At 45.7% G+C, this 27,833-nt stretch overlaps 1 protein-coding gene across 3 annotated transcripts in view; it reads left to right on the top strand.

Annotated features, from left to right (window-relative positions):
* The first annotated feature begins 1,168 nt into the window (after positions 1–1,168).
* DZIP1L (DAZ interacting zinc finger protein 1 like) overlaps positions 1,169–27,833 on the top strand; it is a 366,901-nt gene continuing 340,236 nt past the window's right edge. The window contains exons 1-2 of one of the 3 annotated variants that reach the window (XM_069618039.1): positions 1,169–1,537; positions 15,519–16,106. In XM_069618039.1, the coding sequence (XP_069474140.1) occupies positions 1,535–1,537; positions 15,519–16,106 (591 nt within the window). In that variant the 5' untranslated portion in view covers positions 1,169–1,534. Of the gene's footprint in view, positions 1,538–1,715; positions 1,900–1,927; positions 2,084–15,518; positions 16,107–27,833 lie in introns of those variants that run through there. The other 2 variants (XM_069618038.1, XM_069618037.1) reach the window with 2 other exon arrangements.

Raw genomic sequence — 27,833 nt, 5'->3', positions numbered from 1 at the left:
TTAAATGTTGATCTAAAACAATAACAAAATATGTATATTAGAGGAGATTAGGTTACACTATAACCTTTTTAACTTTCCTTATAGTGCCCAATAGATGGGCAAACACAATTACCACAGAACTAACAGGGTAAATAGTCAAAGTCCAAAGTCCAACTTCAATAGAAGGTAGCGAGCGGGCATAGCGGTGCTTCAATGGTGCTTCGCTTGGTGCGCGCCGGGATGCCTTTTTGAAAATGTCGGCAAAAGTGGGCGGTCACACAGTGTGTTGATCACAGAATTAACAGGGTAAATAGTCAAAGTCCAATTTCAATAGAAGGTAGTGAGGGGCAAAGCGTTGCTTCAATGGTGCTTCGCTTGGTGCGCGCACGCTGTTGCGCGCCGGGATGCCTTTTTGAAAACGGCAGCAAAAGTGGGCGGAGTCACACAGTGTGTTGATCCATTCACGAGTGCCACAAACTCCGATCTCTTTCTTCAAAGCCTTCCTGCTGCAAAGGCTATGAAAAGCCTTCCTCTTGTCAGCTGTACAGCAGCTCGCCAGTGAGCAAACCCCCACGCCCATTTTCCCCAGCCGGAGGACCCAACCCCTTTGCCAAGTAGGCTTTTGGGATAATGGGCTCAGGCTGAGAGGTGCTCTGACCCTCAGTCTCTTTCCCCCTCCTATTACATCTCTAGACCTTCTTTGAGACGTGTCCCAGGAGGCTATCGGCCCCCCATTTGAGATAGCTGCTTATACCATGTCCTGTCAAACACTATCCTAAGCCCCTCCCCAGCCAGAAGCCCCTTAGATCCCCATCCCACTAGCGAGACTTGCTCTAGGCCACTCGGGCTGCGGTGGGCGTCGCTGCTATGTACGCCCATGCCAAATGCCTACCAGGGGTCGCCAGTACCTCTGCTTTTTTGTGTTGCCCTATTTAATCACCAGCCATAAGTGTAATTTCTTAATGCACCGCTCGTGTTGAAACACATCGGAAGTAAATCGCCCTTTTGGGACATAGTTTTAAACAAAAATAATGTCTGTCTTAATTGTGCAAAATACACAAAACGGCGAGAATGGTCTGCCGCCTCGGCTATGCAGTTGTGTTGGACTACAACTCCCATCAGCCTAGCCAGCAAAGTCTGATGACGGATCATGGGGAGTCGTAGTCCAAAACATCTGGAGAGCCACAGCCGGCAATGTGCACGAAAAATTCAGGAGTCTGAATGTAAGACTTTGAAAGCGGTTTATACTAATATTCAAACACCAATGATATTTGAGAAAAGGACCGACGGGAAGTGAACCGCTCGGCTTGCCTTTGCAGCTGTTGCAATGCCGTTAGCAGTAGCCCATGAATAAATGACATGGCTGTGAGATTCGGTTGCTGGGGTTTCAGCTTGGTAGGCGGATCCGGGTGTCTTGTTACCTGTAAACGCCTAGTTACTCCGGCGCTGATACACTCAACTGCATTTGTTGTGGCATGCTTCACCGTCGGCCCGACGCCCTGTGGCCGTCTCGACATGCAGATAGGACCGCACACCTTTGAGAAGAGCTGCTGCTATGGTAAGCTTATGTTGCTTTGTTCCCTCACGTCTGCCTTTTACCCGTGGGTAATATCATGTACGCATGCTTATGAGACAGAGAAAGAGTCGGGCGTCGGTACTTGCCGTTTGGAAGCGCTTTTGCAATGTGCACGGCGGGCGCCGTTATTGCATTTCTCGAACTGCTGATGTTGAGATTTTCCCTGAAAGGAATGGAAATCCTGCCCACTTTCCGCCATGATACGTTACGTCAAGTCCATGGGAAATGTGCGCTGGAAGCGAGCCTGCTGCCGCTGTTTTCTGCCATGAATGTGGGAACCAAAGCAACGGCGTCGGCTGAAAGGTGGCAACGTTTCTGAAAGGCGGCAAGAGCGGCAGGCAGCGGTAAACGTGGATGCGTTTTTTTTTTTTTTTTGTTTTTTTTTAACGATGTCACTCGATATGCAAGCTATTGGTTTGGCTCGAGCACTCGGATGAGCAAATGTTTTTTGCGCAGCTTTTCTCAAAGGGGCCACGTATTTACTTGTGCAACGCTAAAGGACATTGCTATGAACACGTTGGTCAGATGGTAAGCGTGCAGTTAATATGAACCCACTAACATCATTTAACCCTTTCTTCTGCCGCAGCGGGATGAAAAACAGTGGCAATGATGCCTTGTGCAGCTCTGCCACTAAATACTTAGCTGCAGCTGGGAAAACACAGTGTTTCTATTTAAAAGTATCCACCTGGCCTGTGCATACACAAGGCACATTATTTAGGGGTGTCGAGTTAGAGCCGGGGTCGGCACAATGTGCCTCTTCAGTTGTTTTGGACCACAAATCACATTATTTAGGGGTGTCGAGTTAGAGCAGGGGTCGGCACAATGTGCCTCTTCAGTTGTTTTGGACCCCAAATCCCAAGATCCCTCACCATTGAATATGATGGCCATGCCTGCTGGGAGTTGTAGTCCAAAACATCTGGAGTGCCAAAGGTTGCTGATACCAGCGTTACAGGATGAGGTTTGGTGTTGTTGGGATTGGAATGTCTGGGGTGGGTGTTATACGATTAGGACGAGGAGTGCTATTTTTTCCTGTGACTGGATCTTCCTAAAGTGCCACTTTTGCCAAGTGCATGGACTCTTGGCACTTTGGCTCATGCAAGTAAAAAGGTGGGGTGATGGGTGTCCGGAGAGGGAAAAGTACAGCAGTTATCATTGAATCATATGTCCGAGCCAGGATGTGCTTTAACGTGGCCTTCGTGCAGTTGTGCGTGTTCTCGCTTTGCTGTATGTGTTCATGTTTTACTGGGTGTTGATGTTCAGCAGTGCCTGCCCGGGTGTTTGGTTCCGTCCTAAGGGTTTGCTAGGGCGGCAGGTACGTCTGGGGAGTTTAGCAAGTGCTTGATTTGTGTGATGCTTGTTGTCTGGTGAGAGGGAGGCAGGTAGAGAGCTTGAATATGGCGAAACTTTGAGTCGGACCTTCACTACCGAACATAATTGCACATCTTACATAAATGCAGCCACGGCAGTGGACGCAGCCTCAATCACCGGTTTTGCTCAGTGTTTGAGTCCATATTGCGCCTCACATCATATTGCATTCCAGCCCTGGGACAAGTGTCAGTTGGGCAGGTCTTGTTCTTAGGTTTTTTGGAGCTGCTTTTCTACCTTCTGCCCAGGTGTCCATTTGGTTGATTGGTGAGTTCTGGTATTGCCCTTTCAGAGTGCCATGCTTCTGTTTCTTCTCCAGGTTGTATGCCCTTCTAATCTCTGTCATTTCAATGCCAGGTTTTGATTGCTCACCTAAATACACAGTGGTATTGTAGAGATTGGATTCCAAAGGGCGGTGAGATCCATAGGATAGTCAACATACTGCCAACGGAGGAGCCTCCTTGACATTTCTACTGTACAGGGATGCCAGGAGAAAGGCAGCCTTGGCACATTGGAGTGGTCTCCCAAGTTCAAAGCAGTGGATTTACCTCTGGGTGAAAATCAGCATCTTGCCCCAGATGGCGTCTTGGATATACTTAATGCCTTGCAATTGGTCCTGGATCTGATTAGTAGCCAGTGTAATGTACACAGAGTGCCGATGTGTGCTTCCTCCGATCCAGTCACAGGGGTGGTCTTGCAGAAAATCTTCCCAATTACGCGGTCTCATGAGGTGGTCTGGGAGTTTTCGGTTGATGGCGTTGGCATAATTCAGACTTTAGCGTACCATGTAGATGATGGTGAGTGGTTTTAGGTGGAATGCAAGTCCCAGCCCAGTCCCGCAGACGTCAAAAAAACGGTGGTGTGGAAGTTTGCCCGGTGCAGTGCCAGTGGTTCATATTAATTTAAAACCTTCCACCCATCCCTTTTTTGGTTATATTACAGCATCACATGCCAGGTGGAACCATAATATGCAAGGTACAGTTTCAATCTTATACAGGGTATCGTGCCATAGGCCCAGGCTGTGCCATCAGATCCCAAATGCAATTCTGTCATGTGTAATCCATGTACACTTAGTCCAGCTATAACGTGGGAAGTAGCTCGCCATGGAATGCCGACTCAGATGGCCCATAAAAGGGTGCTCTCTGTGTAGGAGAGCATTAGACTTTCAGGTGATTTATGGAGCGTTGACTTGACTTTCATTCAGAAGCAGATGAAGTTTGTTCCACTGCTGAAACTCGGAGACTGAAAAGAGTGAACGCCCACATTAATAACACGAGAAGAGAGTTTAAGCAGATAGGGAAACACGCCAGCTGATTGTATCAAGGAAGGGGCACTGAAACGGAACAATATATCCATTTGTTGCAAGGGATAAAAACACACACACACAATCCATACCAGTTTTGCACTAAGCAGCCAGGGACGCCATTTGGGACTTGCTAGGGATAACAGCCGCCACCTCTGCGGTCCCAGGTGCTACGGAAGCTCCAATGTTCGTTATTGCCCAAATACAACAGCACTCAATTCAGCAAACTCTGATGGGTGTTATGGAAATGTGTGTGTTTGTGTGTAGCGGGGGTGCTGGGAGATTGTTTCGAAATGACTGAGTGAAACACACCTGCCGGTGAGACTCCTGTGTAGAGTTTGGCTTCTTTCAAGACCTGCACATGTGGGCATAGAGAGAAACTCCTGCAGGCACTTTCTAGCAGTTAGCGTGCACTGTAGGCAGGAAGTCTTGGCCACTACTTGAGCATCTGAGTATATGGGGGTCAGGACCCTGTGATCGCACATGTCGTATACTAGTCCAGCAAATAGTGAATGGTAGTATTAATGTCACGCTGGCTCTGTTAATTTTAATTGTCTTCAGCCATAATCAAAGTCCTAGTGTACAGACATCTGCAGTGACAGCACAATTCCTCTTGTTCCCTAGTGACATCATGGTACCATTGTGCCATCTTCTTTTGTGACGCTACAATACCACCTCTTCTCACACAATGACATACTTCCTGTCTACTACTAATGTCTTCGTGACTCTTCCTTCTTTCTGTTAGTGGCCCAGCATGCAGCCTTCCAGCACCCACTTATGGTGACACTTCCTTCAGTCGCATCATAATTATCTCTCCCACTTATGCGGCCTGAAATTCCACCCCCCCTCTGGTGGCACACAAACCTCTCTCGTCCCTCCCTCCTCTCTCCTGCCCTCCCCTTTTCACTCTTTTCTGTCTCCCACCATCTCTGTCCGTACTGCCTTGCTCTCGCTCACTCATGCACCCCACTCTGTTTCTCTCGCTAGCAGTCTCCCAATCGCCTCCCTCTATCACTCCTCTCTCTCTCACCATCCCTGTCCCTCCTTCTATGCCTCTCACTCTCTCACCATCCCTGTCCCTCCTATGATGGGGCTTCCCGTGCCTCGAGCCGCCCTGTACTGGCATCTGCACGCATGCATGCAATAAGACTCATACACACGCGTCCGTACGTTCCAGGGTCCCGGCGGCATCTGCCACATGGACCGCCTTTATTTCCAACGCAGAACGTTGGCCAGAACGAGGCTCGCTGTTAGGCAGAAACCTGTGCAGTTCCCTCTGGGACCACTGCAAGAGATTTAAGACTACAGGTGTTGGCAGTAAACCCACTTGGTAGCAGTCTGCATCGCACAGATTCACTGCGGTAGCTGTGGCTGAGCAGCCAGACTTCCCTCAAGAAGAGTTAGGCAGTATACAGAGGATACAGAATAGGTACAGAGGCACAGTAGCACAAGCAAACACTAACCAGAGCTAGGTGTAAAAGTATAGACTTATTTATTAAAGGTACACTCATAAATTACACTGGCACCCTAGAAAAGATAAGAAAGTCAAACACAGTTACTATTATTCATATGTACATCCCTAATCATTTGTTGGACAATTCTAAGTTAACACCACTTATTTCCAAACAGAGGTGAGCGCTTAACGTTAGATGGCACTCCAACAAGTATTACCAAAAGGGAGGGAAAAGGCAGAAATAAAGGGAGCAGTAAGGTAAAACACTTTTCACATAAGGTTAGCAAAGGCAGTCAATGGTGGAACCCGGAGAATTAGTTCGGGGCCCGCTTTAGAGTGAGCCAGGCGAAAAATGTGCCCAAGATCACACAATGTCCTCAGTCTTTGCAGGTGAGATAAAAAGGTTTTACTACGGTTCTGAAAAGTTTAGTTAGGGTGACCCAGGCCTACCCAGGTTCGAGAGCCGAGGGCTAAATCTACCCCGTACAATCGGTGGCAAGGGAGGCCGGGCGGATCACAGTACCTTTAAACGTGGAAAGATTCCTCCAGCGGTGGTAGTCGTTCCTGGTAGTGGGTGCAAGTCGCGGCGTCGTCCCGAGGAAGAGGTGATCTCGACGGGGAGGGAGGCTGTAGGTCGTTGCACTACCAGGGATGAGGCCAGCCGTGGAGTTCTCCGGTCACAAAGGATTTTTCCCCCTCTTTCGCGGTTGAGGTAAAAAGTGGTATCCCGGTTGCCGGGGTGCTTGGCACAGGCAAGGCAGCCACGAGATGCTTCGGGACGGCGAAAAGAAGGCAGCAACTGGTTGTCCCCACCAGTTAAGGGAAGAAGACTCTCCGGCGGGAGATCTCCTCTGTCGTCGGAAAAAGTGGTGAGACGGTTCTGCAGGGCTTCACCGGTGGTGTCGTCTTGGCAGGTCGGCTTGGCTTCTCCCTCTTCAGCTTCTTAGGTCCTGTGGCGACTTCTGAAGTTCCAGTCCCCAAAGCCCTGCTTTTATGCAGCACACCCCCATTCACCCAGCCTAGCTGTCACTCAAACATGCTAAGTGGTGAGCCGGCCGGCTCACCACTTGGGCCAATCAGGACGGAGTGCGACTTGAGTTACCAAGGTAACTCAGTCCAGGGTGCCTAAATCCCCCTCCACCCCTCCTAAGTACCCCAGACAGAGTGGCGCCACTTTGGAGGGCTTCTGTGGAGAAGCCCGCCAAAAGTGGAACAAAGGGCTCCACTTTGGGTCAGAGTTACAGAGGTGAACACCAACGCCATTTTAGAATCAAGTTTTGGCAAAAAATACCAACCGGAGTTATAATAATAAAGAAATAACCCGGCGGTATGTTCAAGGCTACCGTAAATAAATAAATAAAGGTATTAGCCTAAAACAATGGGAGATCCCATAGGAAAATATTCGCGGTCGAATATAAAAAGTAGTTTCCACTGCCACCAGCCAAAACTCGATGAGGGGGGACGGAGACGTGCCCCCTCGACTAACAGCCCCCGGGGCAATGGAATTGCCCCGGCCAGTACGTCCACAATATGATGGTTTGTACTGGTTCTGTTCAGGATTTGAGACTAGTAAAGTCAATGGTGACTTTACAGACCCTGGGAGACAGTAGTCAGTCCCAGGGTATGGAGTCTATGTTGGGGGGTCCCTAGGACACCCCTGGGTTACGGCACTGAGGGCGCTGTGTAACCCATTTCACAAAAACACATGAGGCCCTATGGAGTACAAGACCCCATAGCCCATTCAGCACAAGGCAAACCAAAGAAACACACTTCAAACATGTCCAAGAGTGAGGGTAAAAGAGTCTCACTCTTGGCAGGAGAGAAAAAATAAACCCAGAAAATCCAGCAAAGCTGCTGGGGGACTCAATAGGTTAGGAAATTCAGCCTAAACAGAGAATTCTCCCTAACACTCGCGCATGCGCACATCCGTCAAAGACATAAATTCCCTTTTTTTCTTTAAACAAAATAGTGCAATAACTTACAACTGGACCATACTCAGAAAATAACATTAACTTTTTTATTTATTTATTTATTTTTTAACGGTGGATCATTAGCCTAGAACAGTCACCTGTTCAGTCTCCAGAGTCCAGGACGTAGTCCTTGAGTCGCACAGGTAAAGCGCGGCCTTGTCGCGCAGGGTACCGCCGTTCCATGTGCGGGATGGGTGGTGGGGTCCCGACTGCCGGTGTCTGAACCATGGGTGGGTCATCTTCAGGGATTTCCTCATCATCCTCTGGTCGTGCAGGCGCTGCTGGGTCGACATTTTTGTCGACCTTCTTGAAAAAGGATTGGTTGCGGGTGATAGTTCCTTTTGCATTTGTCGCGGTAATCATGGACCCCTTAACATGGGTGACGGCCCACGGTTGTGGTTCGTAGGACAATGACAGCTTTCCTTCGGGCCTGCGGTTGCGTACCAGCACCAAGTCTCCCACCACTATCTCCGTGTCTTGCATTCTACTCCTTTCGGTCTCCTTAGAGTTGTGTGCTTCTCGATCTTTCCTCACTCTGTCATTGTCTATGACTCCCGGCTCACACCCTTCCACTTCGGGGAGGAGCCCTCTCAGGCAGCGCCCAAACAGAGCCTCTGCTGGAGCCACTCCGGTGGACTGGTTGGGTGTTGATCGGTACTCTCTGAGAAACTCGAAAAGAGTCCTCTTTAGCTCCCCTCCACTGTTCGCCGCTATGCGGAACACCTTGTTGAGCGTCCTCATGAGCCTTTCGGCCTCTCCGTTTGCCCGGGGCCAGAGTGGCGACACTTTCCGGTGCTGTATTCCCTTTTCTCTTGGATATTTAGCAAATTGGTTCCCAGTGTAGGGCGGCCCATTGTCCGAGCAGAGGGTTTCAGGGAGGCCATGCATGGCGAACATCTTTTCTAAGGCCAGGATAGTGTGGTCGCAGGCTGTTGTCTACGAGTTCTACCTCTGGGTACCTCGACCACTGGTCCACTACCACTAAAAAGTACATACCCCTTCCGGTGGATCCAAAATCTGCATGGACTGTACCCCACCCCTTCTCACTCCGTTCCATTGAGTTAATCGGCGGTGCCCTTTCTAGGGGGCTTGCTGCTTGGCACGACAAACATTCTTTCACATGTAACTCAACGAGGCCCTCCAGATCAGGGAACCATACTTTTGGTTGCAGCCTCACCTTTGTCTTTGCCACGCCCTGATGTCCGGTGTGTGCCAGCTCCAGGACTCGAGGCCTCAGCGACCGAGGCACTACAATTTGCCGCCCTCTTAACAGCAAACCATCCTCCGAGATGGAGAGTAATTTTCCATAACGCCTGGAGGTCCCTCAGGGCTCTGTTTTCCCTCCTTGTATTGTTTTGCAGGATGTCTCTCCATTCCCCGCCCCGAATTGCAGTTTGGATGATTTTGAACACCTCAGCATCCGCCGACTCTTGTGCCACTACACTTCTGTCCAACGCCACCGGCATGGCACATTCCACAATTTTGTGGATAAAATCTTGGCAGTCTACCACCTCTCCCTGGCCATGTTCCCTTTTCTCGTTAGGGTGGCGGGACAAATAGTCCACAGGATTGTTTGTTCCTGACCGGTACACTAACTTGACCCCATATTCAATGAGGGCGAGCATCCACCGCTCAATTCTGGGAGGTGGTTTAGAAGACACGCCGGCAAGGTTGGGCAGAAGTGGCTTGTGATCCGTTATGACAGTTACGGGTTTCCCAAGAATATACAACCTAAAATGCCTGCAGCCCCACAGGAAAGCCAGGGCTTCCCTCTCAATCTGTGAGTAGCTCTTTCAGTTGCTGTGAGGGCTTTGCTGGCATATGCGATTGGTAACATATCACCTCTCGCGTCTTCTTGCATTAGGACAGCCCCTAGGCCCATGGGACTTGCATCCACAACGATCTCCGATTCGGCTGAGGGGTCAACGTACGCCACTGTGTCCTGATCGGACAATGCTTTCTTGATGCAATTGAATGCTTCTTGTTCTCTTGTGCCCCAGACCCAGGCAGCATCATTTTTCGTGAGGGCCAGGAGGGGTTCAGAGAGTGATGCTAGCCCCTTGATGAATCGGCCGCAATAGTTAACCATCCCCAGAAAGCTGCAGACTTCTGTTCGCGACTGGGGGCTTGCGGCCTCGAGGATGTCTCTGACTTTCTCCGGAGATATACCATTCTCGTGAAACACAAACCCAAAGAACCCAATGCAATCTTTGAAGAACTCGCGTTTTTCACGATGCAAGGTGAGTCCAAGGTCTTTGAGTCTCTGCAAGGTTGCCTCTAGACGCTTCATGTGCTCGGCATCTGATGTGGCGAAAAACAGAATATCGTCACTCATATTGATTACTCCCCTTAGACCTGCCAGAGTGCCCCTGATGGCATTTTGAAAGACCTCTGCGGCAGAGGATATCCCGAAGCTGAGGCGTTTGAATTGGTACAGACCCTCGTGCATGGTTAAGGTGGTAATGTACCTCGAGTCTGCATGCAGTTCTAGTTGGTGACACCCTGCCCTTAGATCCAGTTTGGAGAATATCCTGGCCCCCTGCAGTTCGCTGATGATGTCGTCTATGGTGGGGGTGAGGTGACGTTCACGCTTAATGGCTGCATTTGGCAACCGCATGTCCACACAGATGCGTACCTTGCCCGGTTGTTTAGGTTTGGGAGCCACCACGATTGGCGAGACCCAAGGAGTCGGCCCCTCCCCCCTTTCAATAATGTCCATACTGATTAGTGCCTTGAGCTCGTCTTCAATCTGGGAACTAAGGTGGAACGGGATTCATCAGTGCTTCAGCGCCGTAGGGCGGATCGTCTCATCTATGTGTAGTTGCACTGGCTCCGCTTTCAGTCAGCCAACCCCCTGAAAGGTACTCTCAAACCTCTCCAGAAGTGACTCAACGTCCCCTTGGTAGACCGCCAGTGCAAAGTGAACCAGGTCCAATGCTTCCGAGGCCGCATAACTCAACAGTGACCGTGGGCTGACATTGGTGATGAAAAACCTTGCCTTTATCACCTTGTCCCCTCAGGCCACAGGAGCTTCAAACACCCCTTTGATAGGTAGGGGATCGTCACCACCGAATGTTAACATTTTGGCCCTTGATTTGTCCAGCGGAGGGGGACCTGGTATGGCCTCATAATGGTCAGTGGCCAGCACGCACACCGAGGCTCCTGTGTCTATTAGTACCTGCGTAGAGACTCCTTGAATGTCTACAACGCACGTCGATTGTCTGCGTTTCTTGGTCCCGGTAGCCAAGTTTGAGATGAAAAAGACTTCTTCATCCTCCTCCTCCTCCTCTGCGATGTTAGGTCTTTGGACATCCTGTTCGATGGCAGCGACACTGCGTTGTCCCCTAAACCCGCCGCTTGGCCTAGCTGGCCCTCTCTGCATGGCAACTGGGGCAGCAGCTCTGCACATCCTGGCATAGTGCCCTGGCGTGTTGCATCTTCCGCAGACTCTCGTTTTAGCTGGGCAGTCTTCTGAATGCAGCAAATCATACCCATAATACTGGCAAATGGCAGGGCTACCTTGCGGTGTTGTTGATTCCTGCCTCTTCTGGCTCCACCTGGGTTTTGTCTGGGGTTGTTTCCCGACAGCAAAAGCGTCCTCATGCTTGTCTGGGCGTGTGGCCGCATCCATCTTAGCTCCTCTACTTTCGGCGAGATCGTACACCCTTCCACTGTCCAAAATCTGCACCAGCGACATGCCTGGCTCCCTCAGGACCTGCCTCCTCAGCTTGCCTGAGCTGCAACCTTGAATCAGTTGATGGCAGATCATTAGCTCTGCATCCGTCCATCTGCAAAGGTGGCTAGCTGTCTCAAACGTGCACAAAACTGATCTAACGACTCGTCCTCATGCTGCTTCTCCCCGCACATGACGAACTTGTCAAAGTCAACGTTGGATAAGGGGATGAAATGATCCTTCAGCGCGGTTTTGACAGCATCATAGTTCACTACGGGTAAGGAGAGAGATTCGTAAATGCACAGTACCTCTGTGCCCGCTGAGTATAGCAGCGTGGTCACTTTGGCATCGTAATCCGTCTCCCCAGTGGCAGCAAAAAACATATCAAGTTTCTTGATCCATAGAAGCCATCTCGGACCCAGTTTCGACGGTGGACCTGAGGTGTCAAATTCTTGCATTGGTTGTAAGGATCCATGTTGCCTCCTCACCACTCTCACCGCCGCAGGAGCGTCTCCATCGCTGTCCGTCATGTTCACAGGTCGCACAGGCACCTCAGTCCGTGTTAGAGGCCGCAAACCTGGCTGCACTCAGATTCAATGTACCTGACCTCTTGGGCAGAGTTGCCGTGATGATGTGAGAGTTTTGCTCCTCTCCCACCACCTGTTAGCTCAGGTAAAAGTGCAATCCTCCCTCTTGAGGAAAATTGCAGGGTGTCCAAAAATTGAGGGGTTGTTTACCTCAGTGTTTAGGCAGCGCACAAGCACCCTCGCAGGCCGCAACCACCTTCAACACCAAAACAAACTGGCCGCCATCACTCGTGTGAGATTCGTAATACACGTGAAGAAGAAATACCCATAACGACACGTTTACACGTGCCGAGCGTTTCTCTCCCCGTGTCCCGCCTCGTCGCCAATGTGATGGGGCTTTCCGTGCCTCGGGCCGCCCTGTACTGGCATCCGCACGCATGCATGCAATAAGACTCATACACACGCGTCCGTACATTCCAGGGTCCCAGCGGCATCTGCCACACAGACCGCCTTTATTTCCAACGCGCATGCGTGGCCAGAACGAGGCTCGCGTATGCGCACATCCGTCAAAGACATAACACCTCCTTTTATGCCTCTCACTCTCTCACCATCTCGGTGCCTCCTTCCTTGCCCCCCTCTCTCTTCTGTCAGAGGTACCATCACCCCTCTCTTCTGCCATTGGCGCCCCAGCTCTTCCTCCAAACTCATTACAGCCTCTTTCTGCCTTCAGTGGGTCAAGGTCCCATCTTCCGTTCCCTCTGTGCCGAGTTTTGCAGGAGAGTTTTTTGTTGGCTGTCGGCAGGATCAACAGAACTTGACACAACTGCCACTCTTGCCTGGGCTCACAAGGTGGGGCCAGAGACTCTCAGGATCCCCCATTCCCTTCTACGCTCGCAGAGGCCAAACATATCGCCTACAGAATCAACTCTCTGTTTTGCATGACTGATCACAACAAAAGTGTGTTGGGGTTCTGGGGCTCCTCGAATACCTTGGCTTCTTTACAGGATTTGCTCAGATACCACACATGCAGATTCTACCCTATGAACGGGATAAAGTGGCCCTTTTATACTTGATTAATAACTTGTTTTGTGTCAAGATTTCAAAAGATCCAATTCAATAATGTTTGCTGCTTTCGTTTTTTAAAATCATTATTATTAACATGCTTCTTAGTTGGCAAAAAAAGTAAGCATACACTTTATTCATATAACATTAATGCAAAATACCTAAATAACAACCATATTCTGAGAAACATTGTTACCTTTCATTCTTTTACCATGTTGGAAACATCTGATACAAATGTAAATAAAATAGTCCAACAAATATCCAATAGACAGCTATAACTACCAGTTGCCACTAGTAGAACAGAACTAGAAGGGCAGAAATGTTTTGCAAAGTGTCATTCGAGTTGTGTATGAAAGAATATGGTGCCACTTCCTGTGATGTCAAGTGCCGAAACGTTGTGTGCCATCACTTCCAGTGATGTCACTTGGGCGGGAGGGGGGTCACGGTCAAATGACATCACTTCCTGCGGGAGGTCAATGGTCGTGTGATGCCACTTCCGCTACCCCTGGCATTTTGTTGAAATGATGTCCCTCCTAAGCAGCAGGAGTGCAGGAAGCACCCAATCATGGGCGCCACAGGGAAGCATGGAGGTGTGTGGTTGCACCAACAGGAATCCATTGTATGGGTATCACATCCTAAAGATAACGAGCACTCAACCCCTCACTTTACTACCAGAACCTTTGTCAAGTCAAAGTATTTTTTATAAAGGACTGGTGCCATGCTGTTATGTCAGGATTCTATTTGCATGCTTACATGTATATGGATAGCTTTAAACATGGCTGTGTGCTCAATGCCTTCAACATGTAGTCAGGAGAAGGTTACTCTTATGTTAGTGAGGAGAGGCCATGTGTAGCATCCATGCACTGTGCAAAATATCACTCTGTCATACCATACCATAACATAGCAAATAGTAGCAGGAGCAGCACAGACAAATAATCTAACATGACCTAACAACATATATCAACACAAATATGCATGTCATAGAAACAGCAACATAGATTTGTCACAGTAAAGCCCAGCATTTCGTAGCATGGTGCACAGTTGTTATGTTTCATTTGTAAAGTGGCAATCTGCCATTGGTGTGGCCTTGTAGCACGGTCTGCTTGGGCAATACTATATAGCTCTGGGCTTCAGATGGACTGTATGTATGGACTGACAAATGACCGTAAAGGCATACATTGCAGATTGGTGTACAAGTCAAGTCATACCATAACAGAGATCACATCACCAAGCATAGCATAACCACATCGTATGCGTGACAAAACATAGCATTTAACAGCATAGCATACATACTAAGACAATGTAGCATACCAGAGCATGGCAAAATAAAACTAGCATAACAGAGCATTCTCACACAGCACAATATGGACATCCTGCCATCTCACCCATCCAGCTCAATGAAATCTCCTTCAATGCAAGGCCATTCTATCGCAAATGCCTATTTTGGGCCTTATTGTAGGTTTGGTAGTGCAGGTAAAAAGTGGCAGTAATTCCGTTACTGCCACTTTTTTGGGGCAATAATAGAATTACCATCATTTTCACCACACTGATCAATAAAGAGTGTAGAGGATACAATTAAAAAATTAAAATGTAAATAATAAACATCAAGTGTAAATGGCACTTAAAAGGGGAAGGCAAGAGGGAATAAAAAAAAAAGCTAATATTAAAGGAGAATGAAGTAAATGCGAGGGAACGCCATTTGGCCAAAATCCTGGATAACAGAGGAGGTTCCCCCATTTTGAAATAAAACAAGAACACTAACTAATGCCCACCCCTCAAAAACTCATATTTCAGTCAGATGGCTTGAGGTGACTTATCGCAACAAAAACAGTTCTTTGAGGTGGTTTACAATGAATAGCTTGCCTCGAGACTGAATTGCTCTGAGATGCTTTCACTGAGAGGTTATAGAACCACGGCATAACCTTACAACAGTAGTCAAAATATCAAGTTGCAAGCTAAAGCCATGCATAAAAAGTCACTGGTCCCCTCAATTATCTTCATGCATACAACACACCATGACATTCCCACCAAGAGTCAAAAATCACTCATCATTGGCAAGTCGGGAATGCACATTTTGAGACCTGCTTACAGCATAGCTCAATACCATCTAGCACAATATGACAAGTTAGAATGCCATATCATCAAATCATAACCTAGCAGAACAGGGTCTTAGCATACTTGATTGAAAAACATTTGACCTTTTCAATCTGACCACATTTTTTGGATAGTTTTTTCGGTCAAATAAAATAAATTAAATACTTTGGGTGGCGTAAGGGAATAGTTTGAAGTGGGGTGAGGGTGCAGGGGTTCTCACCCCGTATTTTTGACCAAAAATAAACAAGGTCAAATTTGTTCAAATTGGAAAAGGTCAAATATTTTCGATCAAGTAGATCTAAACAGTATAGCAATAACAGATATTTTCTCTTTTAACATTGAGACTATGCAAACAAGATGGTAAAATCAACACCACCCACTGTATTGGTTGGTACGTGTTGTGGAGTAATTGTTCGGGGGCTGTGTGTGTTATATGATTGACACTGCACAGTATGTGTTATAATAGTTGGTACATATCAATATTATTTTTAAATAAGTTCATTTTTTTCTTTTCAGCCTTTCGTCCATAACACTTACTACCCTCCACAGTCATCATCTTTGGGGCCACATTCTCCTAAATTCTCTGGGAAGGTGCTTTCAATGCCATATCAGCAGTCTCCCAGGATGGGATTTCCCACCGGGAACATGCAGTCCAATGTTGGCGGCATCCCAGCCTTCAAATTCCAGCCGAGAAGGGACAGCATTGACTGGCGACGGTTCAGTGCCATTGATGTGGACCGAGTGGCTCATGAGTTGGATGTTGCCACCCTCCAAGAGAACATTGGCAGCATTACCTTCTGTAGCCTGGAAGGGGAGAGGTGCCCATACTGCCAGCAGCCCGTCGACCCTGTGCTTCTTAAGGTCCTTAAGATGGCACAGTTGACCATTGAGTACCTATTGCACTCCCAGGAGTATCTCAGTTCCAATATGGTGATGACGGAAGAGCAACTGCAAGCCACTTTGGAGGAGCATGAAAATACCAAGAGCGAGATGGGTAAGATGGCAGAAGAGCTAAAGGCTGTAAAGGAAGAGAGCAAGAGGCGGAAGAAGATGCTTGCCACCCAGCAGCTTCTTTTTCAAGCAGAAGCCAATAACTACCATAAGGTAAGCTTCAGCAATTCCAATGCAATAAATAGCACAATGTTTGATGAAAATAAGGGGAAAAATGTATAGTATTCATTAGTTATTCAACTATCAGTGCTGACCGGCCTAGATAACCTAGAGATTGGCTTTAAGCATTTGATCTTATGACCAGCACATAGTAACACGAGTGAATGCAAGCTTTATAAATATTGACAGATATCATAAACACATGGTGCAAAGGGTTTTTATTGACTGATTTGTTTCTAAAATGTGTGCAACTAAAACACTGTATAAATGGAATAAGTACAATATAAAAGTAATGTTGTGGTTTAGAGCCTTATTACAAAGTTACTGTCAAAGTATAATCATATGTCCTGAATGCTGTAACCTGAGAGAAGAGCACTGTTGCTTAATTTCTGCACTGCCCAGCACCAACCATCTTCTGACTATCCTGGTCTATTCTACACCATCATTCCACCCACACCATTAGACACATAAACTTGCATTCTTAAAAATTCCTACATAATTTTGAAAAACATCGACATTACAGAAGACTTCACCTGGTTGTTGGCTCTGACCAGATCAGGATACTATGCCCTTGCTGGTCTGGTCACAGTTGTAGAGGTTTTTAGCTCCTGGATACTGGAGCCACTTTCTGTGACACTACTGGCCCAATATAAACCTCATGCTTAAAGGCCCCCATCTACCTAGCTTCTCGCTTCTCTGAATAATTTTATAAAACCTTCACTCTGTAACTGTCTAACCTGTACTAATGCTGTACCAAGATATGCGCCCGGATGCCCTTGGGCCTGGTGCACTATACAAATAAAATAAATACAAATAAAGAGAAAAGCCTGCTAACCTCTTTGTTTCAATGTAGAATTGAAAAATATCCAAGTTCAGCAACAGATGATTTTAAACAGAAATGGAAGAACAGTAAAGGTAAGTACTTACAACAGAGAAGAGGAAACTACTTCCACATTAAAAAATCAAAATTCTATTCTGGCAGAACAGCAAACTCCACAAACCCACAAAGAGGTGTTCAGCATAATCTAATAATGTTATAATTCCTCCATCCTCATAACTCATTTCACACTTGAATAATCCCTATGTAACTCTCTAGCTACACATTTCTGTCTTCAACAACTAACTCATGAAACCCCAATAAAAAATAAGCAACCATACATCTGAGTTGCCAGAACCTCAAACCCACCTTTACAGATACCAGTGAAGGTTTTTTCTTTCTATTGAGCCTCCAAATTCAAAGGAATTTAAAATGTTAGATGACCGAACTCCCCTGGCCGACTTACACTTTGACACATGACCTCCTTTCTTCTTCAAAGATCTTCTCCAGTTGCGATTACTAGCTGAAGCAGCCAGGGCAATTATCAATGCCTGACCTTTCTCCGGGAGAGTACCCCTTTTTACAAGGAAACTTACTGCAAACCATTAATACGGAAAGGCCACAGTAGCCTCTATGAACCCCAATAGGTTCAGTGCAATATCTTATTGTAGATTGCTACCTAAACCAATTGATAAAGCTTCATAACTTCAGCTCATGCAATTTACTGCAAAAACAAAGTTATTAAACCAAGCAAAATGGCTTCCAGACCTAGGCAGAGCACAGAGGCAGCTCTAATATCGATTTGGAATGGGCTGAAATCAAGTGGAGGTCAGGATAATCCAGCTACCCTCATTCTGCTTCATCTTTCAGCCATCACCTCCTTGGTTGATCACAGTATTCAATTCTATCTATTGAACTTAGGTACTAGGGAAAAGGACCTAGAATGGGTTCACAACAGATTGTTATTCAACCATTATTATTATAATTGTTCTTTCATAACACGCTTAATACCATAAACCAGTTTCTAAGAGCGAGGCTGAGATTCGAAACTGTGTTGGTATGCGTTGTCTTGCTTCCAAGACAAACTTGTTGCCCCTGAGTTATCCTCCCACCCTAAACCATAGGTTCATATCCCAAAGAGTGACATTTTGGAGTTCTGCATGGATCTTCACTCTCACTCTCCTGTTCAACCTCTCTCTTTCTACCCTCTATTTAATTCTTAGATCCTTCAACTTATCCAACCATAACTCAGCTGAGCACATGCAGCTTATCAGAAGTCTCCCAGACACCAATGTCAATATGTGCAAACTTCAGATAGCCCTGTAGAGGGCATAACTCCACCTGTCACTTAACCCTGAAAAAACACGAATCCTTATAACAGGCAACTCTTTCCACCACACATTGTTCTCTTTCTCTGATCTCAATAATCCAGCTCTTTCTCTCACCTTTGTCTCGGGTTATGAATCTGGGATTTTTTATCGACTTAAATGTATCCCTGGAGCCACACTTTTAAGCAGTGGCTAGCCTGCCTTAGTCCATCTTTAAAAAAAAAAATAATATATATATATATATATATATATGTTGCTTTTCGATGCTTTCCCTTGAAAATATACAACCATTTCTGTGATTGCCTTGTCCAGACTGTATTATGCAAATAGTCTCCACTGGTGCTCTCAGGTATATTTAATTGCAAGACATCAGAGGCTGCAAAATGCACTGGCAACGTTATTATTGAGACTGGGTGCAGAGTCTAGAGAGGCCTTAAAGATGCTCTGTTTCACCTTGAAGCTTATCCATGGGTTAGGACATGCATTTCTTTAAGCAAAAATAGGGACACCTTCCGACCAGGAAGCTTAGATTCTCGTTGCATCTGATCCGGGTAACGCCGGCCCCCCATACTACAAAAGTCTCTCCAACGCTCGCACCTCAAATATGGAAATTGTTTTCTATTCACTTCAGCGACATTTCCAAATTATCTACTTTCAACACATTCTGGGTTTTCTTGCTCTAAGAGGCCTGTGTCATTAACACATGGATCTAGGAACTGATATGGAGGGACCAGTTATGTGCACAAAAACTCCATCAACGATGAAGGCAATATATTGAAACATTTTTAACTGTTGTTATTGCTCTGTTATTTAGTGATCCTTTAGTTATTTATAATACACAGCAGACAGGATTCATTCAAAGATTTTCATGATGCCAAAACTCAGTATTGTCTTGTCTCTTTATATATTGTTTACACATAAATAATACACATAATTATAGTGTCAAATTGTTTTTTCAAACACATTTAACACAGAGGAACCCTCTACCAAATAGAAAACAGAATCAATGTGTTTTTTCGAAGGAATTACTTCGAAGTTAATTACTTAGAAGTAATTCCGATTGGTAAAACGACATGGAACAATTTCTGGGGTATGCATATGTTTTGTAACCTCAACATGCAGAATTTGGACCATATGCTGGGGTATTTGTGATCATGTGGGTGATTGGATGTGTGAACATCATACATGTACCTCCTGGTGTGCATACAGATTGGCAAGAGCCAGTTTAGAGCAATAGGCAATAAAGTTTTTATATAAATGGTAATGTACTAATCTTATGCATGTAGTACCAGTACATATATTGTTATGGAAGCGCCAGCACATGGCCTAAAAGCTATGAATTCAATGCACACATATATGCACCCTTTTAAGCACTTGGAAAGAGATTCCTTATTGAGAATATTAGTTAGATGCCTCCATTAAGGTTTGATTTACGGAGAAAAACCTTAGTAGGCAAATAAATCCATCTTATTTGCGTTTAGCATTGAACAGCCCAAAAAATTATTTTACAATCTTGCCGACACACTGTCGGGGAAAACCAGATTGTGAAAAGTCCCTTCTCTAATATCATGGACCAATTAGACCCAGTTAGATTGAAAATATGACAAGAAACCAGAATAATCGAGAAAGGACAAGGTTGAAATTAGCATAAGAAGACCACTTTTATCAGTTAAGATAACGAAGACAGGACACTGGACTAACGTCATCTGTCTGCTGGGGTAATAAGACCCAATCAGGACCCAATTATGTAGGGAAGGTTTATGCGATAAATATAACCAACAAGAGACAGGACCCTGAAATAGCTTCAGGATTCTGCTGAAGTAATAGAATGCACAATTATGGAGGTCATCTATTTTTATACACAAAAAGGACCAGATAGGTAAACGGAGATATGGCAATGACACCAGTGACAGATAACATTTTTTAAGCCTCAGCAATTGTCATTGGAAATTACATTTAATGAGCTCCAAAACAGTACATTGGGGGGACGCAAGATGATATTAGAGAGCAGCCTCAGAAGAACCTAAGAAGAAGAGGAGGTGCTGTCCCACAGCCAACCAGGCATCCTGACCAGAGGGGAGATGCGCAGCTGATCTACAGAACCTTAGCAGAGCAGAGGAGAGATGCCCAGATGATCTGCAGAACCTCAGCAGAGCCAAGGAGAGATGCCCAGAATGATCTGCAGAACCTTATCAGAGCAGAGGAGAGATACCCAGATGATCTAAAGAACAGAAGAGACAGAAGTAATGAAAAAGGAGGGTTTCCGCTGTCTCATGCCACATCCTTGTTTATTTATTTTATTTGTAAAACACTGGAACAAAGCGCTTAGGCATGGGAGCACGGAGCTGGACAAACAAACAAGAAAACAATGAAAGATATGAACAGTCAGATGATAGAAAAAGGAGTCAATCATTTAAATAGGATAGTCTTCAGCATGCGTTTGAAGGCTGGCAGGGAAGAGCAAGATCTCATGTCAGGCGGAAGTGCATTCAAGATGTGAGGGGCTGCCATAGGGAAGCAACCTTCCAATACCATAGTCCTATTGGCTTTTGTGGACAGGAGGAGGCCCAAGCTGATGGATCGTAGTGTACGTCTGTCAGGGAGCCATCCCAGCATAGAAGAAAGGTAAGCTGGTCTTTTGCCAAAAGGACAGGAGTGAGCAATGCACAGAGTACGGAAGACAATGCACTTTCAAATTGGAAGCCAATGCAGGGATTTCTTGCTACAGATACGTGGTCTGATTTGTGCAGGCGACAAACTACTCTGACAGCATTGTTTTGCACAACCTAAAGGCGATTCAATTCCCCCTGACCTACCCCCCCGTAGGAGGTTAGAACAATAGTCTAAATGAGACCAATGATGGCTTGAGCCAGAGTGGCACAACTGCTAGCATCTAGGAAGGGGCGGATTTGTGCCAGGAACTTGATATAATAAGAGGAGCAGGACACCAGATGACTGACATGAGATTTCATGCTTAGCTCCTGGTCCAAAACAACTCCAAGGGTCTTGATCTTTGTAAGAGTTTGAGAGAAGGTTCGGCTACTTTGAAAGTTTGGAATGCGGTGTCCAGTTTGCAGAGTTTCTGGGCAGTGCATGCAATCATGATTTCCGTCTGTGAATTGGTAAGTGCCAGACCATTAAGCAGCAACCACCTATGTATAAGATTATCAGTGGAGTTGATTGTCAAGGAGTCAGCCACATGATTGCTAGTGAGGGGATAAGACACTGGGTGTCATCAGCATAGTTTGCATAAATCACATCATTGGAGTCCAACAGGTCAGAGAGGCAGGGTAAAAATATTAAAAAGCATGGGGGGATAGACATGAGCCCTAAGGGACCCCTTAGGTCAAAACAAAACCCTCTGTAGCGGCATTGTCACAATAGACTCTTGCTGTTCGCTCTGACATAACAGAGAGAACCCATCTAGCCGCTTCAGGAGAAAAGGCGGCAGAATCTTGGAGTCTGGTGACCAACATGGCATGGTCTAATAGGTCCAAAGCCACAGTCATGTCCAGAAGCATCAGGATTGCTGTTTTACCTTTAGCAAGATGTTGCAAGGGTATTGGTTTTTTGATCCAACCATGCGGATTCCGTGCTGCAATGACTTCTGAAACCTGACTGTTTTAGGCTTAGAACATTATGCAGGCTAAGAAAATCTTGAATTTGTTGATGAGTGATTTTATCTAACATTTTCAGGAGAAACGGAGTATTAGTTATGGGCCGATAATTATCTGCCACGGATGGATCCAAGGATGGTTTCTTTAGCAAAGTGTCGATCCCTGGTTGTTTGATAGAGATGGGAACAAAATGTTCCCAAAAACTGAATCAATAAATTTACCACTTAGAGGGGCAAGAAAGTGAACACAAGTACCTAGGGCCCTTTAAGACGAGGTAACAATACTTAGAGATAGACAGGGATGCAGAATTTACTCAAAAATCAATAATCAAAACCGACTCAGGAAGTTGGCAAAACTTGTTCTGTTTCATTTGCAGTTGTCTAAAACAGGGATTTACAACAGACATCAACGGGCGTTTGCTCGATTTCTCTCAGCACATAGGATAAAAAACACAACTTTTATAGTAAAAACTTGTCATAGCTGATGTCACACTAAGTGGCAAACTACAAAAAGCTACTTGGGGATGTGATAGAATTACAGGGAACATCTAAGTATACGTTCCATACTGATGGGGGAAGTGATTGGGTCTCTACTGTCAGGTGGGCAACTAAGCCCATCCCAAGTGCAAGTCATCTTCTGTGTCATACTAATTCTCGACACTTTATTGGTTATACAAACTATAGGGCTCTTCAGTACGTGGCCCCCTACCATTGGTTTGGCACATTTTTATCCTTCCGGAATATTCCACATGCTAGCAGCACACAGGCTACCATATCGGGTGCGTGATCATGCCTCCCCTCCAATTAGCCCAACATCTATCATCACTCTTGTAGTCTGCCAGTCAATTAAGGCTTTGGACTTGGCCTTGCAGAAGCTCTCTCTGCTTGAGAAATAAAGGGGGTATCTTCTTGGTTTCGGTGTAGCTCGACCCAATGTCTATTTTGATCTGACCATGTGACTTGGAGACTGCGTTTTCAAGCTCTTTGCAGCATTTAATTCTATTAAATGATTAACTTTTGACGCCTTCATTGTTTTTCCATTCCACCTCAAACAGAAGTTTGTTTCTTTCTCTTCTTCATGTAACTACTGGATGGACAACTAGGCTCACGGTGGCCTCGACTTCTTGGTGCTGGGCCAGCTAAGTCTTTCTTGAATTTCTCTTTCGCCATCAGTAATTTTCCAACTGCACCATACTGAAAACTCTTTCCAATCACAGAGTTTTCAAGCCTTGCTTAAAGTGCACTGTGGAGTATCCAGGTTCTATACATTCCTATATATTATACATTGGCACATCACTGCAACTATTCACTACGTAGCCATCCTTAGTTTAGTTTATTATTTGATAATGCGCTCCAAAACCCAGGGGCAGCCGGGCGCAGCAGTTACAAGAATACTTAGGCTTAAGGTTGCGCACATACAAAAGCATACATACAGAATATGCATTATGTGAGTTATTAACATATATACAATACCAATATACAAGAAATACAGGAATGTGAATCCCTCTCCGAGGTCTGGTATCGGGGGAGTCAAAGGTGGTTATGCGCAATGATAGGGCCAGGTTCAATGGGTTAGTTGTCGTTACTCCAGAGCCAGCTTTTCACCTTACTCCTGAAACTAAAGTAGGGTAGATTAGCTCTCAATGCCATAGGGAGTGAATTCCAAGCACAGGCCGCTCTAACAGGGAAGCTAGCTCCGCCTGCTTTGGTTAGTCTAAATCTGGGAGTTTCAAGTAGGGAGTGGATAGAGGCTCTGGTATGGGTGAGTAGAGGATTTTCTAGTCAGTCTAGCCGAAATGTAAGGGGGCGCAGTGTTGTTAAGTCCTTTATGTGTGAGAGATGGTGTTTTAAGGAGAACTCTGTCGTTGATTTTTAGCCAGTGGTTGTATATGTGCTCTGCGGGGTATGTCAAGGGATGCTCTAAGAGTATTATTCTGCAATATTTACAATTTGTTAGTGACAGTTTTATTGGCGCCCGCATAAAGGGCATTACAGTAATCCAGTTTGGACATTACTAGGGCATTGGCTAGTGTGATGCAATTGTTTTTGGACAAGTAAGGTCTGCAGGCCCTGATTAATGTGCAGGTGTAGGCTGTGGAGGAAGCCAAGGCGTTGACTTATTTTTTGAGAGATAAAGTGGAGTCAAGTTGCCACTTTGATTATATTACCGTCTATATTGAAGGCACTATAGTTAGGGCTAAGTTTTTTAAGGTTGGAGTCGGTACCCAGTATCAGTATCTCTGTTTTATCGTCATTCAGGCAGAGGCCATGTGAGGCCATCCATGCCTGAATGATGAGGTAAATCTTATTTACTAGAGCTGTGTCTTCAACAAAGTTGCCAGATAGTGGTATGAGGATCTGCGTATCATCCACATAGTTGGTGTAAATTACCCCCAATCTGTCAAGTTTGTCAAAGAGTGGCTTAGTAAATATATTGTACATTGTGGGGGAGACACATGAACCTTGTGGGACGCCACAGGTGATATGTATTGGTCCGCTGAGGCTAATGGGGAGAACACTCATCGTACGGTTGGCTAGGAAGGATTGTACCCATGCTATAGCTTCACTTGAGAAATGGGCGGCAGACGCTAGATGGTTGCATAACACTGCGTGGTCCACTAGGTCGAAGGCCGCCGATAAGTCAAGGAGGAGGAGCATAGCTGTTTTACCTTTATCCTTCAACTCGTCGAATTGTGTCTTAAGGTCGATTAGGGCCGTTTCAGTACCATGTAGTGGTCTGAAGCCAGATTGGCGTGATCCTAGTAGTTGGTTTGTCTCCAGATAGTTTTCGATCTGGAGGTAAACTACTCTGTTAAAGATTTTAAGGAGAAATGGGACCTTAGTAAGTTGGGATGGCTGGGTCAAGGGTCTGTTTTTTCAGGAGTGGCAGAACCCAGGATTCTTTAAGGTTGGCGGATACAGTGCTAGATCTGAAGGAGGAATTTATTAATTTAGAGATGAAAGGCACTAGGTCTCTCGCTGCATCCTTAATGACTTGTGCTGGACAGCTGTCACCTTGGCAATTGGATGGTTTCAAGGATAATATCACCTTTTCGGTTTCCAATATGGATATGTTGGAGAATTTGAATGGTTTGCAGTTACTTTGAGTGACTATTCTAGGTATATCTGCCATGTGGGAGGTATGGGTCCCAGTGGAATTTAGGGAAGCTTTCTTCTTAGCAATTTTCGTTTTAAGAGTTGTGATTTTATTAGCTAAAGCATTTTGGATGCTAGTGCAACATTGTTTGTCCTTGGGGGCATTATCTATGGGTGTGATTGGGTTTTCCATTTCTCGAAGGATGGAGAAGAGCTATTTGGAGTTAGCTTTGCTAATTCTCTCATTAAATGTATTCTTTTTAGTTTGGATTATTTCCTTCTTATATTTTTTGGCCAAATTGTCAAGTGAAGTTTTATTCTCAACTGAAGGTATATGCCTCCAAATAGCTTGGAGTTTGCGTGTTTGGAACCCGTAAATCCTTGAGGTAGGGGGTGAACCAGGAGTTAAGATGAGATTCTCGTTTGCTTTTGCGCAGTTCAATAGGGCTTTGGACATAGTATTGTTGAATGTCTCAACTAGCATGTTAGGGTCAGAATTGATGGCGCTAGCGGAGAGGGCAGGTAGGAGGAGAGGAAGTAGTTTTTCAGCTGTGATTTCTTTTTTGCTTCTAGTAGGCATAGGCGGGGCTGAAGTAAGCTTGTCTAGTTTTGGAGGCTCTATGGTAGATGAGAAGCAAATAAGGTGGTGGTCAGTCCACGTTTGTGGTAAAATGTTGGAGATGGTCATGGCGCAGTTTCGGTTAGCTATCCAATCTAATGTCCGTCCTTTTGTATGTGTAGGGGCTAAGAATTTTTGGGTAAGACCATGATCGACTAGGATTGATTGGATGGAGTGGGCCTGTTTGTCAGTGTCGTCATTGAATCCCAGGTTAAAGTTACGTAGTAACAGGAGATGAGTGGAATCTTTGATGATATTCGAGAGGAGGCTAAATAGGTCCTCCTAAAAGTTACCTAATGGGCCTGGTGGTCTATACACCAGAATGACAGTTAATGTACTGTTGTTAGAGATAGGTATTTTAGCAGAGAGAAGTTCACAGGATGTGATGGCTGGGTGTGGGGTGGGCCTTATAGCTAGTTTCGTTTTGGCAATGATGGCCAGGCCACCTCCCCTAGAGTTAGGCCGATCTACTCTTAGTATATTGTAGCCATCTGGTATGGCAATCATAAGTGCGGGGCCCGCAGCATCATGGAGCCAGGTCTCAGTAATGGCTAGTAGATCTAAATTGTCCATGGCTAGTATATCAGCAATTTCCGTATTGTGGGCTATGAGGGACCTTGCATTGATGAGGGCTCCTGATAAGGTAGGAGTTGTGATTATTTTTTGGGTAGGTCTGGGACTAGGGAGATTGGGTCCCTTCTGGTTGTGGAAGAAGTTAGTATGTGTTTTTGGGTGTCTTTCTGCTGCTAGGGCATGAGGGTTGGAGTCAGAGGCAGTTGGAGTTAGTCTGGACCCAGGTGGTCTAGTTCTTTTGTTTTTGAGGTCATACAACCATGGTAATCTCGCTCTGAGTCGCATATTTCTCTCTTGAGGGTTACAAGGTATGGTGTTGGTGTAGGCCATTGTTATAATGGTAATGAGAATGGTCCACAGTAGGGAACAGAGTATGAGTGTACGGTAAGTCTTAGTAGAGCACATGTTAAGAGACAGGTAGCAGTAGCGCCAAGGTACGGCAGTCCCAGCAATGACTAAAATGCAATGAACATCACTGTGTTAAGATCACTGTGTCTACTTCTGTTACTGCATCTGTACAAGTGTAAACTGATTTTCATTTTCTTCAGCGTTTCTGTAGCATGAGCATCTTCATCTCAAGACTGAAATGTTGCTCACCTTTACCACCTCCTCTTCAGAGTTTATAGAATATCTATGTTCCTTTACATCGTGCATCGTTTCTGGGTGCATCAGCTCCATTCCGCATGACATCACCAGTCTTCTTTCTCATTTTCACACTTCTTTATCCAGAAGGCCATTATTTAATCATGAATACATATAAGGATTTCCCAATGGATTCCTTGTTTCCAGGATGATCTGTGGTACAGGCACCCTCACTGGTACTGCACGTGTCTCGATTTCCGACTCCCAACATAAAGGCAGCATGGGGGCAGAGCTTTTGGTGGAGGTACTTGACTCCACCTCTACACTCCCCCCCCCCCCTGGGTGATTCCTTGACCAATCTCTCATCAATATTCATATCAAGACATCCTCGTCTGAAGAAATGCTTCTTTGGGACCCATATCTTTGACTCCTTTCAGGCATCCTGCTGATTTCACATGCTCATCAACACTCCAGGTCATAAGCATGCATTGTCCATTGGGACTGTAGTAGATCCAGCTCCCCACATACTTCTTGTGGTTCTTGGGATACAGGAACTTTGTTCCCTCAGGTGCATGGATGCTGGCCTTTACGTAGTCTCTGATCTCTTTAAGTTTACATCTGATTCAACATCAATTGCAATCTTCATTCCTACTGCTTTCTTTGCAGTCTTCTTGCATTGTGTGATTATTATTCTGATCACACAGAATCCAAACACGATCATCATCAGCAGGGCTCCAAGTAACTTGAAAATGTACGCCATCCATTGTGGAACCCACGAGAATATTGACCAAAACCAGCTGTCATCACCAATGTCTTCCACTTCATCCTCCATCTTGATGTGTAGGTTTGTCAGCAACGTTATGGTATCTGTCAAGGTGTCATTCTCGTCATCGTGAGAAGGCTGGAACGTTCAACATGATTCTACGATTTTTGCTCAAACACCTCCATCCATAGCTGTGATCATGTCCAGGACATATCTGTTCTGAAGAGTCATCAGTCTTATGGCTCTCAGCTCTTCCTTGATAGCATTGAATCCCTTTATAGTGGTGTTCATCGTCTGCAGAAGCTCCCATCTGGTTATTTGTAACCA

This window comes from Ambystoma mexicanum, chromosome 10, assembly GCF_040938575.1.
Source record: "Ambystoma mexicanum isolate Mex_15411 chromosome 10, UKY_AmexF1_1, whole genome shotgun sequence".
NCBI classification, from domain to species: domain Eukaryota; kingdom Metazoa; phylum Chordata; class Amphibia; order Caudata; family Ambystomatidae; genus Ambystoma; species Ambystoma mexicanum.
The sequence above is the reverse complement of the archived record's forward strand: the minus strand, read 5'-3'. Positions and strand labels throughout refer to the sequence as shown.